Raw genomic sequence first — 15,569 nt, 5'->3', positions numbered from 1 at the left:
CGCCAGTGTTGCTTTAGGATTGGTCGGCTTCTGCTCCTCTCCCCTCCCTCCCTGGGGCTTCCGCTTCCGGTTCTGACGGACGCTTTGGCCGTAACGATGATCGGAGACATCCTGCTGTTCGGGTAATTAGGGGGACCAGAGGCTGGGAAGAGAGGGCCAGGCAGGACGCGGGGGCGCCCCTAGTAACTGTAATTCTCCCTCTGCAGGACGTTGCTGATGAATGCCGGGGCAGTGCTGAACTTTAAGCTGTGAGTAGGTCGCGGCCGGACTGTGGCTCCATCCGGGGAACCCGTAACCCCGCCCTCATAAGCGTGATCTCGGCGCACTTCTCAGGCCCCGCCCCCAAGCCGCAGGCCCCGCCCTATCCGCCCTCTGTCCACGCCTCCAGCATGGTTTAATCTTCCTCGCCCCCGAGCGACCTTAAACCCATACTCTCTTTTCCTTGGGTGTCCCTCTGTTCACCTTCCTGAAGAGCTCAAGACCCATCCTCCAAGAAATAGCCCAACCCCGGACCCTCAGCATTGCACCCGCACTGTCGGGCCGCTTTGTAAACTGTCGGTGGCTGCTGACCTGGCTGTCATTGTCCGGGCAGTGGTGGCCCAGAGAGGGACATTGAACCGTCCGAGGTCACACAGCAAGTCAGCGGCAGGGCCAGGGCTGAAACTTAGTGTTTGTGGCCTTCTGAGCTGGGGGTCAGGGGGCTGAGGCCTGTATGTCCCATTGAAAGTGGACACTGTCTACTCCTCTTTGTAGGAAAAAGAAGGACACGCAGGGCTTTGGGGAGGAGTCGAGGGAGCCCAGCACAGGTAAGGTCTTCCTGGACCCTTGAATTGCATGGTCCACTTCAGAGAGGACAGTTTTGTTTCGCCAAGTTCTACCCTCGTTTTCTTTCCTTTTCTTTCGTTTTTTAACACAAGGTCTCGCTCTGTTGTCCAGGTTGGAGTGCAGTGGTGCGATCATGGTTCACTGCAGCTTCGACCTCCTGGGCTAAAGTGATCCTTCCATCTCAGCCCCCTTAGTAACTGGGATTACAGGCGTGTGCCACCATGCCAGGCTAAATTTTGTATTTTTTTGTAGAGATGGGGTTTCTTCACCTTGCCCAAGCCAGTCTCAAACTCCTGGGTTCAAGTGATCCCCCCCGCCTTGGCCTCCTGAAGGGCTGGGATTACAGGCGTGAGCCACGAGTTTTCTCTTTAATTGAGCGTGTGTGTGTGAGTGGGAGATGACTCTGATAATGTGCTGTCCTTTCTGCCTACCTCTGTCATCTACTTCTTTCTTCCACCAGACCTCCCTGATGTGAGCACTCACATCACTTCCTACCGTTATAATTTTCTGTATGTTTGCTGTCATCTGGCTAATGTCTGCCCCTCACATTTGACCATAAACTTCAGAGAAGAGACCCTAGCTTGGCTTGTCCCATGCTTTGTCCTTGCCATACCAGGCGTCTGATGCCTGTGAATGAGTGAATGAACAACCTTACACATAGCTGTTGCTTTCAGAGTGCTGCAGACCTGCCACGTTTAAAATTAGATGCCAACATTCGATTTTTAATCAGGCGATTTTATATAAAAATTCAGATGTCTGATTTTTCTTGAAAAACTGGAACATTCTGCAACTCAAGATTCAGAAGAGCTCTTGACAACTGTTGAGTGTAGTTGAGGACTCTGAGGAGATGGAGCCTGTCGACTCTGCCTCATCCCAGCCCTAACCTCTTCATATGTCTATCGTCTGCCTGGGCCCTAGAGGCCCCAGAATTTATACTTCCTACTGAATGTAATTGTGTAGCTATTTGGAGTCTTAAGGGGATCTGTACATGACTGTCGTATCCATTCGTTAATTCTTTCATTCACCAGGTATTTGAGCACCTAACACGTGCTGGCTACTGTGCTAGGTGCTGGGATACAGTGGGAGTAAGACAGATGGAGTGGAACTTACCGTGGGGTGGGACACATGGTTTCCAAGCGGGGAATAGATGGTGACAGAGGTGATGTTAGGTAACAGGGAGTCACAGGATGGTGATGGGGTTGCTCTCCTGCTGGGGTGTGGAAGGGAAGGCCATTTGAGGAGGTGGCGTCACAGTCAAGGCGGTGGATGCCATGATGGAGCACTACCCAAGGATGGGGGAACCCTGAGGAACAGAGGTTTTCTTCTTTTAGAGACAGGGTCTTGCTCTGTCGCCCAGGCTGGAGTGCAGTGGCACAGTCATAGCTCACTGCAGCCTTGAACTCCTGGGTTCAAAAGATCCTCTTGCCTCAGGCTCCCAACTAGCTGGGACTACAGGCAGTTAATACCACCCCTGGCTAATTTTCTAAATTTTTTTGTAAAGATAGGCATCTCGCTGTGTTAACCAGGCTGGTGTCCAACTCTTGGCCTCAAACGATCCTCCCACCTTAGCCTCCCAAAGTGCTGAGATCACAGCCGTGAGCCACCATGCGTGGCTGAGCTGAGATTTTGAAGACCCTCCAGCAGCTCTCCTTTTTGGGGGCCTGCCCCTGGGTGCTGACCTAGTTAGGTGCTTCCTGTTAGTGTTGCATTCTACCTCCATTCCTAAAAGGTAATAGTCACTTTCCAGTTCCCGGAACTGGAAACTGGAAGCAGATCAGGAAACTGAGGGTCAGAGACGTGGCTCAACTTTTTTGTGGCCACATAGCAAATCAGTGAGAGAATCAGGATTAGAACCTGGGTTTTTCTGCCTCTAGCAGTTGTGCACTCAATCACTAGACCATCTGTCCATCTGTTCATTTATCCATCCATTCATACATTGACTCAGCAGCCATGTGTTACCCACCACGTGGAAGGCACTACCAGGCCCTGGGGTTGCACTGTACAGATCCGAATCAGAGCTCTGGTGGGCGGGAGATTTGGCACAAAGTGGCGGGAGCATCAGTGACAGGGATGCCAGGGAGGACACCAGGGCTCTATCAGGAGCTTCCTGCTTTGCTCTCTCTCCAGTCTCCTTCCGGCCCAGATGCTACACCCGCTGTGGGAGCTGCTCCTTGCTCTCCATCCTCTTTGCCTGGCTTAACTGTAATACCATAGTGGCTGCATTTATTGAGAGCGTCATGTGTGCCAGGCAGTGTGCTGACGTCTTCCTAGCTGCCTGACACCCCTATTGACATAAGAGGGAATGAGCATAGATAGTGCAGGGATGGGCCCAGGTCACTTGTGCAGAAGGACAGAGGCAGGATTTGAGCTCATGTTTGTTAAACTGACCATGTTTGAGGTCAGAACTTGGAGCTCTGGCACTTCCTCAGAAAGGCTTTTTTTTTTTTTTTTTTTTTTTTTTTTTTTGAGGTGGAGTCTCGCTCTGTTGCCCAGGCTGGAGTGCAGTGGCGCCATCTTAGCCCCCTGCAATCTCCGCCTCCTGGGTTCAAGCAGTTCTCCTGCCTCAGCTTCCCTATTAGCTAGGACTACAGGGACCCACCACCATGCCCAGCTAATTTTTGTGTTTTTAGTAGAGATGGAGTTTTACCATGTTGACCAGGCTGGTCTTGAACTCCTGACATCAGCTGATCCGCCTGCCTTGGCCTCCCAAAGTGCTGGAATTACAGACTTGAGCCACCACGCCCGGCTGGAAAGGCTTTTTCTGATCTCCCACCCTTCCCCATGCACATGCCATGTTGGGTCTCTGCAGTGTGTGTTCCCGGGACACCTAAACTTTCCCACCAGAGCAGTCACGTGGGAATATTTGTTTAGTATTTCTCCTCCCCATATGCTCGTTGGGGCAGAGCCACTGGTCTTCGTTTCTTCCTGTATCCCCTGTACACTGCTGCTGCCTGGAATGAGTAACCTTTTTTTGTGTTTTGAGACAGAGTCTCGCTCTGTTGCCCAGGTGTGCAGTGGCGTGATCTCAGCTCACTGCAACCTCCACCTCCTGGGTTCAAGTGATTCTCGTGCCTCAGCCTCCTGAGTAGCTAGAATTACAGGTGCGCGCCACCATGCCTGGCTAATTTTTTCATACTTTTAGTAGAAACGTGGTTTCACCATGTTGGCCAGGCTGGTCTCAAACTCCCGACCTCAGGTGATCCACCTGCCTCAGCCTCCCAAAGTGCTGGGATTACAGGTGTGAACCACTGTGCGTGGCCTGCAGTGAGTAACGTTTGATTGGCATCTATTGATGGTGGGAGGGCCTGTTTTCACGATCCTTTGCTAGGGGAAGGGTCTTGCTGAGCAGCGCCTCTCAGACTTCCTGGAAACAGACCAAGCGCTTAATGTTTCTAGTCTGTGCTGGATCAGCCGTGTATACAGGTTGTGCTGCATGTAACTAACCCCGTCGTTTGGATAATACCAGGCTCGTCTAAACCGTGTTCAGCAAGATGGTGTGTTCAGCACAGGCTCGGATGGAGCAGGAATGTCAGGTTGTCAGGTTGTCATCCCTGAAAAATAGAAATTTCTGGGCTTGTGTTCTGTGTGCTGTACTTACCAAGCAGCCCCAGTCTATAGATGCTTCGGGTAGCACCTTTGTAGATCACCTAATCTAGACCCATTCTTTTATTTATTTATTTATTTATTTATTTATTTTGAGACAGAGTCTTGCTCTGCATTGACACGATCTCAGCTCACTGCAACCTTTGCCTCCCGGGTTCAAGTGATTCTCCTGCCTCAGCCTCCTGAGTAGCTGGGATTACAGGCATGCGCCACCACACCCGGCTAACTTTTGCATTTTTAGTAGAGACAGGGTTTCACTGTGTTGGCCAGGCTGGTCTCCAACTCCCGACCTCAGGTGATCCGCCTGCCTCGGCCTCCCAAAGTGCTGGGATTACAGGTGTGAGCCTCCGTGCCTGGCCTAATCTGGACCCATTCTTTTCATTCTGGAGGTCCAGAGAGGGAGAATGACTGACTGGAAACCCTGGAGGAAGGGTTTGGAACCCAGGTCTCTGGAGTCTTCACATACTAAATTGCCTTCCCTCAGAGGGGTGGCTGTTCCTTGGCCTTCAAGGGGACCAGAATAAGTCTCACCAAGACACACCTTCCCTTTCCCTTGCCTGAATTAGGATGCTTTTAGTTGTAAACACTGCAAACCCAGCTCAAAGTGGTTAAAGCAAATTGAAACGTCCAAGGATGGAATTGTCTTCAGACACCCTGGGTTTAGGTGTCAAACCAGTCCTCCAAGATTAGGGTTGGGGTTGGGGTTAGGGTTAGGGTTAGGGTTAGAGTCAGTATCTGACTCTCTGCAGCTCTCAGTACCCCTTTCTTTTGTGTTGGTTTTACTGTGAGACTGGTCAGGGTTGGCAAAGATGACCCCAGAGCAGGGGCTGGCATGTTTTCCTGTAAAGGGCCATATAGTAAATATTTGAGGCTTTGTGGGCCATATGGTGTGTGTCTGGCACAACAATATGACTCAGCTCTGCCGTTGTAGTACAAAAGCAGCAGGACATGATATGTAAATGAATAGGTATGGCTGTGGGCCAATCAAACTTTATTCATTGACACTGAGATTTGAAATTCTTGTAATTTTTTTGTCTCCCAAAATATTCTTCTTTTTTTTTTTTTCATGTAAAAACCAGCCGGGTATGGAGACTCATGCCTGTAATCTCAACAGTTTGAGAGGCTTAGGCAGGAGGATCACTTGAAGCCAGGAGTTCAAGACCCACCTGGGGAACATAGCAAAACCCCATCTTTATATTAAAAAAAAAAACTATTAGCTCACAGGCCATCCAAAAACAGGTGGAAGAGGCTGCTGGATTTGGCCTGTGGGCACTGAGGTTACATCTTCCCAGCTCAGCAAGCCTGGTAGAAAGTGTCTGTTTGCCAGTAGTTGGGGGAAAAGTCCCAGGGCAGACTCTCATTGGACAGACTTGGGTCACATGCCCCTTCTTGAGCCAGTCAGAGGCAGAGGGACTTGGTGCTTTCAGGAGATTGGTCAGTGGTAGACACAGCCTGAGTGCTGAGAGTGGGGAAGAGGGAGAAACCCGAAGGAAAAGCCACACTGTTGCCGAAGTTGGAGGCAGTGAGTGCCGGGTGGGTGGAAGTCACAAAAGCCCACTGCAGAGGTGGCAGTAGGGGTGGGATGTTAGCTGTGCCATAAAAGTGCTTTCTGATTCTTCCAGGTGACAACATCCGGGAATTCTTGCTGAGCCTCAGATACTTTCGAATCTTCATCGCCCTGTGGAACATCTTCATGATGTTCTGCATGATCGTGTGAGTCCGACCTGCCCTTTCCTTTCAGTGTCATCTCTTAGTCTCCTTCTCCAGGATGACCTACCTGATGGTCATTCTCTGTTCTTTCAGTCATCACTCTTGTATCCTGCTTTCTGTTTTGTTTGTTTATTTTTTGTTTTGTTTGAGATGGAGTCTTACTCTGTCGCCCAGACTAGAGTGCAGTGGTGCGATCTGGGCTCACTGCAACCTCTGCCTCCCAGGTTCAAGCGATTCTCCTGCCTCAGCCTCCCCAGTAACTGGGACTACAGGTGCATGCCACCACGCCCGGCTGATTTTTTGTATTTTTAGTAGAGACGGGGTTCCATCATATTAGCCAGGATGGTCTTGATCTCCTGACCTCGTGAGTCACCCACTTCAGGCTCCCAAAGTGCTGGGATTCCAGGAGTGAGCCACTGTGCCCGGCCCTGTTTTTTTTTTTGTTGTTGTTGTTGTTGTTGTTGTTTTTGAGACAGAGTCTTGCTCTGTTGCCCAGGCTGGAGTGCAGTGGCATGATCTCGGCTCGCTGCAACCTGCGCCTCCCTGCTTCAAGCAATTCTCCTGCCTCAGCCTCCCAAGTAGCTGGGATTACAGGTGCCCACCACCACACCTGGGTAATTTTTGTATTTTTATAAGAGACAGGGTTTCACCATGTTGGTCAGGCTGGTCTCGAACTCCTGACCTCACGTGATCCACCTGCTTCGGCCTCCCAAAATTACAGGTGTGAGCCACCACGCCTGGCCCTGCTTTCTCTCTTCAAAATGAGTAAGTGAGGGAACCAGTACCTGAAAGGGTTAAACTCTGTCCCTGCGTCCCCACCGAACCAGGCTGGAACTTTGATTGGAACATGGAGTTCTCCAGCCCCCGGCTATGCCTGGCACCTCTGCAGGGGCTGCCAGGAGATGCCTTTCCTGAGCCCATGGCCCTGTCACCTCTCACCAGCTCTGCTGCATCTGCCGAGGTGGAAAATGTGGTTTAAATGTCCAGCATGCTGCCAGAACCTGCTCTAGCTGGGCTGGAAGCCAGCAGAAATGTATTCAGACTTTATTGTTTTAAATTCTGGCTTTTCATTTTCTCATTAGACTGAGAAAACTCAAGCAGATTGCCTTTCCATCTAGCATTGGGTCCGTAACTCTGATACTGCTGTTAACGAATTGTGAGATTTGCTGTAAATGGATTTGGGAAAAGACACAATGGGAGAATCTGGTGTTCTTGGCCTCTGTGGGTCCATCCCTGCATACTTCTCCCAGAAAGAAAGAGGACAAAAAGTTAGCTGTCCTGAGCGACTGAGACTCCGAGTGTAGGGTTGCTGTGCAGTCCACATGCCACCCCAGTGGCTGTTTGCGGAGATGCTTCCAGGACATAGGAGATCTGGGGAGGATGGCATTTCACCCTCATCACAAGGACCATGATGTATTCCCAGAAAGGCCCTTGCCAAGGTATCCTACCTGGCAGAGAGGATCTGAGAGCACGTATGAGGCTTGCCTAGGAACAGAGAAAGCTTGTGAAGAGGTTAAGGAACTTGCATGAAAGTGTAGGAATGGCCAGGCGCGGTGGCTCAGGCCTGTAATCCCAGCACTTTGGAAGGCTGAGGTGGGAGAATTGCTTGAGCCCAGGAGTTTGAAACCAGCCTGGGCAGCATGGTGAAACTCCATGTTTACCAAAAATTTAAAAATTAGCCGAGTGTAGTGGTGCCTGCCTGTAGTTCCAGCTCCTTGGGAAGCTGAGGTGGGAGGATCACTTGAGCCCTAGAGGCAGAGGTTGCAGTGAGCTGAGATCCTGCCACTGCACTCCAGCCTGGGCAACAGAAGAAGACCCTGTCTCCAAACAAATAATAAATAATCAAGACCTAAAGGACAAGAAGACGTTTGCCATTTGCAGAGCTGGAGAAAAGCATGGTGGCACAGGAAGTAGCATGTTCAAAGGTCCTGGGGCAGGGAAGAAGTCAGCATTCTTCCCTTATTCTCGTCTTTGCAGAGGTCCTGGGGTAGGGAAGAAGTCAGCATGCTTCTCTCATTCTCGTCTTTGCAAAGGTCCTGGGGCAGGGAAGAAGTCACTATGCTTCCCTCATTCTCGTCTTCGCAAAGGTCTTGGGGCAGGGAAGAAGTCAGCCTGCTTCTCTCATTCTCGTCTTTGCAAAGGTCCTGGGGTAGGGAAGAAGTCAGCATGGTTCTCATTCTCATCTTTCCTGTGCACCTGCTTCATCATCCTCTCCTGTTTGACCAACATCTTCACTCCCTCATCCGCCAGCCTATGACCAGAACAGCAGCCTCGGGCGTCCTCCCAGCTCAACTTTCCAAGATCAGTGTAGTCAGTATCCCAGGGTCCTGATTTTGTTTCCTGGGGCAGAGTCTGGTTGACTCACCTTGGCGTCACTCAGGTCCATTTGGGGTGGGGGTTCTTGATTCTGCTATAACCACTTAGGTCAAGGGTCATCAGACCACAGGCCACATCTCCCCACTGCCTGTTTTTGTGAATGAACTTCACAAAAGTTCATGTGTGTGGCTGCTTCTGTGTCACAGCGGTGGAGTTGAGTTGTGTGATAGAGACCACATGGCTCGCAGAGCCAAAACTGTTAGTAAACGGTCGCCCGTTACAGAGAAAATGAGCCAACCCCTGACCCAGGCCAGCTCTTTCACTGGGGGCCATGGGTGAGAGAAGATTCTCTCAAGAAAGGGCTGTCTCAGGGAGGGAGTGACTGGCTTTCCCAGGACATTTAAAACCTGGAAATCACCTAAGTGTCCAAGAACAGGAGAAGGATCAGGTAACTTGAAGGATGCCCATGTGACCAGCTGTCATGATACCGTCACTGATGATGTGCCAGAAGGTTCTGTCTGCATGGGGAAATGAAACGTTCTGAAAGTGAAGAAGGCCGGAGGGTACTCATCTGTGCAGCCTGACTTCAGCTGTGTAACATGCATGCAGTAACCATGGATAAACCCTAAATGAGTGCCTTAAGTATGGGAGTGAAATGAAACACTGTTTAGCGAGGGAGTTGGAAGGATCCACTCCAGATGGGGTAGAGAGGGGACCCTGCAGCAGTTGCTGAGGAAATTGGCAGACCCTGGGCATGGTTCAATATTCCCTGTGCCCATTTATTTTTATTCTTATTTTTTGAGATGGAGTCTTGCTGTGTCACCCAGACTGTGAGTGCGGTGGCACCGTCTCGGCTCACTGCATCCTCCACCTCCCGGGTTCAAGTGATTCTCCTGCCTCAGCCTCCCAGGGAGCTGAGACTACAGGCACGCACCAGCACACTTGGCTAATTTTTCTACTTTTGGTAGAGATGGGATTTCATCCTGTTGACCAGGCTGGTCTCGAACTCCTGACCTCAAATTATTTGCCTGCCTCAGCCTCCCAAAGTGCTGGAATTACAGACGTGAGCCACTGCGCCCAACCTTCCTGTGCCCACTTCTGTGTTGTTTGAGCTTTGGAAACTTTTTTTTTTTTTTTTGAGATGGAGTCTTGCTCTATCTCCCAGGCTGTAGTGCAGTGGCGCAATCTTGACTCACTGTAAGCTCCGCCTCCTGGGTTCACGCCATTCTCCTGCCTCAGCCTCCCAAGTAGCTGGGACTACACTTGCACGCCGCCACGCCTGGCTAATTTTTTGTATTTTTAGTAGAGATGGGGTTTCACCATGTTAGCCAGGATGCTCTTGATCTCCTGACCTTGTGATCTGCCTGCCTCGGCCTCCTTAGGTGCTGGGATTACAGGCATGAGCCACCGTGCCTGGTCGAGCTTTGGAAATTTTAAGAAGTTATGAAAAGTCTGAAATAAGGGGAGAAACGTCCCTGAGTATTTAGGGATCGGTAGCACGTCATCTATAACTTACATTGAAACACATCAAAAATACGGATAAATGAATAGATACATGGATAGGTACGTGGTACAGCAAAGTGTTAATTGCGGAATGTAGGTGGTGGCAGTGTGTTTCAACATAACTCTTCTATGTGTTGAAATTTTCATAAAATAACAGGAAAAGTTAGGGAGAAAATGAACCATGGAGAGAGTTTACAAGTAAAACGCGGAAGTCTGTCTTCTCAATCCAGTATTTTATAGAATATTCACAGGATTGTGCAGCCACCATCTCGATCCAATTTCAGAACGTTTTCATCAACACAGAAAGAAATCGCGTGCCCACTAGCAGTCACTCCCCATTCCCCCTTCCCTAGCCCCTGGCAACAACTCATCGGCTTCCTGTCTCTGGATTTGCCTCATGTGGACAGTTTATATAAATGGAGTCATACACTGCATGGCCTTTTGTGCCTGGCGTCTCTCGCTCAGCATCATGTTTTTGAGGTTCATCCATGTTGTAGCGTGGAGCGGTGCTTCATTCCCTTTCATGGCAGAATCATATTCCTTTGTATGACTGTACCCCAGTTTTCCATCTATCAGTTGGTGGATAGTTGGGATGTTTGTATTTTTTACCTATTATGAATAATGGTGACAAGAACATTCATGTACAAGTTTTTGTGCAGATTTATGTTTTTAGTTATTAGCTATATAGGAGTGAAATTGCTGGGTTATATGATCACTCTACGTTTATAATTTTCTTTGTTTTTTTTGGAGACAGTCTCACTCTGTTGCCAAGGCTGGAGTGCAGTGGCACGTTCTCGGCTCACTGAAACCTCCACCTCCCAGGTTCAAGCGATTCTCCTGCCTCAGCCTCCCGAGTAGCTGGGATTACAGGCATGCACCACGACACCTGACTAATTTTTTGTATTTTTAGTAGAGACGGGGTTTCACCATGTTGTCCAGGCTGGTCTTGAACTCCTGACCTCATGATCCACCCGCCTCGGCCTCCCAAAGTGCTGGGATTACAGGCATGAGCTACCACCCTGGCTGAAATGGGGTTTTACCATGTTGGCCAGGCTGGTCTCAAACTCCTGACCTCAAGTGATCCACCCACCTCAGCCTCCCAAGGTGCTGAGATTAAAGGTATGAGCCACTGCACCCAGCCTGCATTTATCCTTTTGAGAAAACACCAGAATGTTCTAAATAGCTACAACATTTTACATTCCTGCCTGCAACCTATGAGGATTACACTTGAGGATTACACTTTCTCCATATCCTTGCCAGCTCTGTTACTGTTAATCTTTTGACTACAGTCATCCTAGTAGGTATGAAAGTTTTTTGTTTTTGAAGCAGAGTCTCACTCTGTTGCACAGGCTGGAGCTGGAGTACAGTGGCAAAATCTCGACTGACTGCAACCTTTGCTTCCTGGGCTCAAGTGATCCTTTGGCCTCCGCATCCTAAGTAGCTGGGACTACGGGTGTGCAGCACCACACCTGGCTAATTTTTGTATTTTTTTTATAGAGACTAGGTTTCGCCCTGTTGCCCAGGCTGGTCCAGAACTCCTGGACTAAAGTGATCCACCCACCTCAGCTTCCTAAAGTGCTGGAATTACAGGCATGAGCCACTGTGCCCAGCCAGTTTGAAGGTTTTGATTTGCGTTTCCCTGATAGTTAATGATATTGAACATATTTTCTTTTTTTTTCTTTCTTTTTTTTTTTTTTTGAGACAGAGTCTCTCTCTGTCACCAGGCTGGAGTGCAGTGGTGTGATCCTGGCTCACTGCAAGCTCCACCTCCTGGGTTCAAGCGATTCTCCTGCCTCAGCCTCCCGAGTAGCCGGGATTACAGGCATGTGCCACCACGCCCGGCTAATTTTTGTGTTTTTAGTAGAGATGGGGTTTCACCATCTTGGCCAGGCTGGTCTCGAACTCCTGACCTCGTGATCCACCCGCCTCGGCCTCCCAAAGTGCTGGGATCACAGGCGTGAGCCACCGCGCCCGGCCGATATTGAACATATTTTCATGTACCTATTGGCCATTTGTCCGTCTCCTTTGAGGAAATGGCTTCTTAAGATTCTCTGCCATTTTTGAAAATTGGGTTATTGCTGATCCATAAGGGTTCTTTGTGTATTCTCATTATCAGTTCATTATCACATGCGTATTTTGCAAGCATTGTCTCCTGTTTCATATGTTGTCTTTTCACTTTCTTGATGGTGTCATTTTAAGCACAAAAGTTTTTTATTGTGAATGGCCAGGCACAGTGGCTCCTGCCTGTAATCCCAGCACTTTGGGAGGATGAGGCAGTTGGATCACTTGAGGTCAGGAGCTTGAGACCAGCCTGACCAACATGGTGAAACCCCATCCCTACTAAAAGTACAAAAATTAGCCAGGCGTGGTGGCGGTCGCCTGTAATCCTAGCTACTCTGGAGGCTGAGGCAGAAGAATTGCTTGAACCCAGGAGTCGGAGGTTGTAGTGAGCCGAGATTGCCCGACGGCACTCCACCCTGAGCAACAGAGCGAGAATCCATCTCAAAAAAAAAAGTTTTTTATTGTGATGAAGTTGAATTTATGTTTTTTTCTTTTTGTCACTTGTGCTTTGCGTATTGTAGTAAGAAATCATTGCCTAACCCAAGGTTACAAAGATGTACGTGTAAGTTTTCTTCGAAGAGTTTTGTAGTTTGGATTCTGGTGGGTAGGTAGGTCTGTGATCTGTTTTGAGTAAATTTTTTCATATGGCATTAAGCAGGGGTCCATCTTTATTCTTTTGCATGTGGAAATCCAGCTGTTTCTGCTCTCTTATTTTTTTCAGATAACCTTTTTATTTTGGAATGAGTTTAGATTTGTGGAAATGTTGCAAAGAATATACCGAAAGTTCTTGTATGTATCTTTTGTTTAACAGGTGTACCACCTTCCCTTATAGGGTGATGGTGTTGGCTGGGTGCAGTGGCTCACGCCTGTAATCCCAGCACTTTGTGGGGCTGAGGCAGGGGGATCACTTGAGGTCAGGAGTTCGAAACCAGCCCAGCCAACATGGTGAAACCCCGTTTCTACTGAAAATACAAAAATTAACCTGGCTTGGTGGCAGGTGCCTGTAATTGCAGCTAGTCAGCAGGTTGAGGCAGGAGAATCGCTTGAACCTGGGATACAGAGGTTGCAGTGAGCCGAGATCGCACCACTATACTCCAGCCTGGGCGGCAGAGCACGACTCTAAAAAAAAAAAGAGTATATACGTCTTTTAACTGTGTCGTTCAATATTGTTCATTATATTCACAGGTGGATCACAGGTTACTTGAAAAAATCAGGCAATCATGTAAAATCATCTAACTAATAGTCATGTAAAATAATCTCTGACAATATTTTTAAAACGATCACGTCATTTCAAAATCCTCACAGACATTTCTGCCCTCTGACTTCTCCAGGCTGTTCGGCTCTTGAATCCCAGCGATGAAACCAGGAACTCACTTTCCCAGGATGCCGAGTCTCCATTCCTCCATTCCTGATGACTTCAAGAATGTTTTTGACCAGAGAACCGACAACCTTCCCAGAAAGCCCAAGCTCGTGGTGCGTGGAAAAGTGTTCGCCGAGATAGGCATGGCTTCCCAGCCACGTCCCTGTTTTCAAAGATAGTTTCACTTTAGTCTCTGAATTGGAATGCTGTCTACTGAAGGGGTTTCAGGAGGGTTTATATAAGGGACTGTGATGAAATTGCATTCCCCATAGATAAAAGAAAAGTCATTTCTATCCAGAGATCTGAGCAGAAGGATTGGCTTGTAAGTTTAACACAGCTGTGTTTTTGGACATTTCAGTGTTACTTGCTGAGTCTGACAGCCTTTGGGCCCAGCCAGGGTCCTGTTAACAAATTCTTTTCACATCCCAACAGGGTCTGCTTGGCCACTCAGTACAGCTGCGATTAACCCTAAAGCTTTAAGGAACGGGCCACCTGTAATAGGGACACCAGCCTTCCGGTATAGAAACTAAATTGTTAGCAAGAGCGTTGAGCTAGTTCCTGGTGCAGTGTTTCCACAGAAGACATGTGGAGCAGTTGTGGGAATGTTAAGGGGAGTTTTTCTCTGCCTTGACCCCTTTGTTAAATAAAATGACTTTGGGAGCCATTCATTGTACAGTTGCAAGAATGAGAGTGATTTTATGATGTGGTGACATTGGGACCGTGTTCTAAAACCTTGGGTTTCTGAGTCTGCTTTTTGAGTAGGTGATTTTGAGGTTGAAAAACCAGGGGCCTGCATCTAGGAAATAGAGCGTTTTCCAGAAGCTTCTTTGAAAGGGAATCCTGGTTTCGTTGCCAAAATGAAACGCCCGGGGTTGGCGCTGAATCTCACAGCTGTGTGATTTGCTCGTTGAGTTTTTTGTTGTCTGCTTTTGTTTGTTGGTTTGTTTATACCAGTAAGAATGAGCCCGAATGTTGGTGGTTTTTGAAATCCTGACTTGGAGGTAAACCTGGAAGAAGGAAAAAAAGTAAATATGCAGGCTTTTAGGCCTGAGTAGCCTTGAAAATAAACCTCATTTCTAAAAAGGACCTTTTGTTTATACTTTTTTTTTTTTAAAGCAAGAAGTCAGTTTCCAACCTGACTCCTTTTGAATTACCCTGTGGGAAAAACCTAGGATTCATTTTGGAGACTGTGAAAAAGAAAAGGGTCAGTGGTAGAGTTTCCTTTTTGGATTTAGCTCAATAAATGATGGTCAATAATTGGGCAAATGGGGCTCGGCGCAGTGGCCCATACCTGTAATCCCAGCACTTGGGAGGCCAAGGCAGGTGGATCACTTGAGGTCAGGAGTTCGAAACTAGCCTGGCCAACATGGTGAAAACCTATCTGTACTTAAAAAAATAGAAAAATTAGCCAGATACGGTGGCGTGCGCCTATAATCCCAGCTACTTGGGAGGCTGAGGCATGAGAATTACTTGAACCTGGGAGGTGGCGCTGAGATTGAGCCACTGCACTTCAGCCTGGGTGACACAGTGAGATTCTGTCTCAAAAATGAAAAGAATTGAGCAGGTGGAATTTTGACTGGAGCTGCTCCTAAAAGTATTGAAAGAGTCATTGCCAATGGTGGGCTGTTGCTAGACCAGGGTCAAGTCCACTTTTGCTGCCTCTCAGGTTGTAGAATTCTCCTTGATCACTTCTGTAATTCATTTGCTTGCCGTATCCCAGCCAAGCATCACCCCATGGTCTGTAAGTAGCAGAGGTCGGAGCTGCTGGGTCTGGCTTTGCTGAGGTCGGTGTCCTTCTCAGAACAGGCATGCCAAGATCTTGGCTGAGTCCCTCGCAAGCCAGATGAATGGTGTGAAGAAACCTTCCTGCCCTATTCAGACTGGTGTGGAGGTCTCAATGAGGCGAGGCGTTTGTCCATTATGGGGATGAATCGTGCTCTCAGAAGAGAATCCTGTCATTGAGGTTTTGTTTCAATAGTCCTCTTTTTCTCCAGAGAACTGTCATCTCATTGTTAATAATAGCAGCGTGGCTTTTTCAGATGCTAGTTGGTGGCTGCTGTAGCTTTTAAAAATGGAATCTCATGGTTGTGTCTCTTAAGGAAGCTTTTCAAGAACCTTCACTGCCACCAGAGGTTATCAGAGTTTGAAGTTGGGGTACCTAGTGTCTCGTAGCATTTAAGCACTAATGTTC

At 48.4% G+C, this 15,569-nt stretch overlaps 1 protein-coding gene across 1 annotated transcript; it reads left to right on the top strand.

The window, feature by feature from the left end:
* The first annotated feature begins 53 nt into the window (after positions 1-53).
* Positions 54-14,042, top strand: SMIM7 (small integral membrane protein 7). The gene is made up of 5 exons (XM_005588340.5): positions 54-122; positions 207-248; positions 754-806; positions 6,051-6,141; positions 13,350-14,042. Exons 1-5 carry the CDS (start codon positions 97-99, stop codon positions 13,363-13,365), a joined length of 228 nt encoding a protein of 75 aa, XP_005588397.1. The 5' UTR covers positions 54-96; the 3' UTR covers positions 13,366-14,042.
* The last annotated feature ends 1,527 nt before the right edge of the window (positions 14,043-15,569 follow it).

This window comes from Macaca fascicularis, chromosome 19, assembly GCF_037993035.2.
Source record: "Macaca fascicularis isolate 582-1 chromosome 19, T2T-MFA8v1.1".
Taxonomy (NCBI): domain Eukaryota; kingdom Metazoa; phylum Chordata; class Mammalia; order Primates; family Cercopithecidae; genus Macaca; species Macaca fascicularis.
The sequence above is the reverse complement of the archived record's forward strand: the minus strand, read 5'-3'. Positions and strand labels throughout refer to the sequence as shown.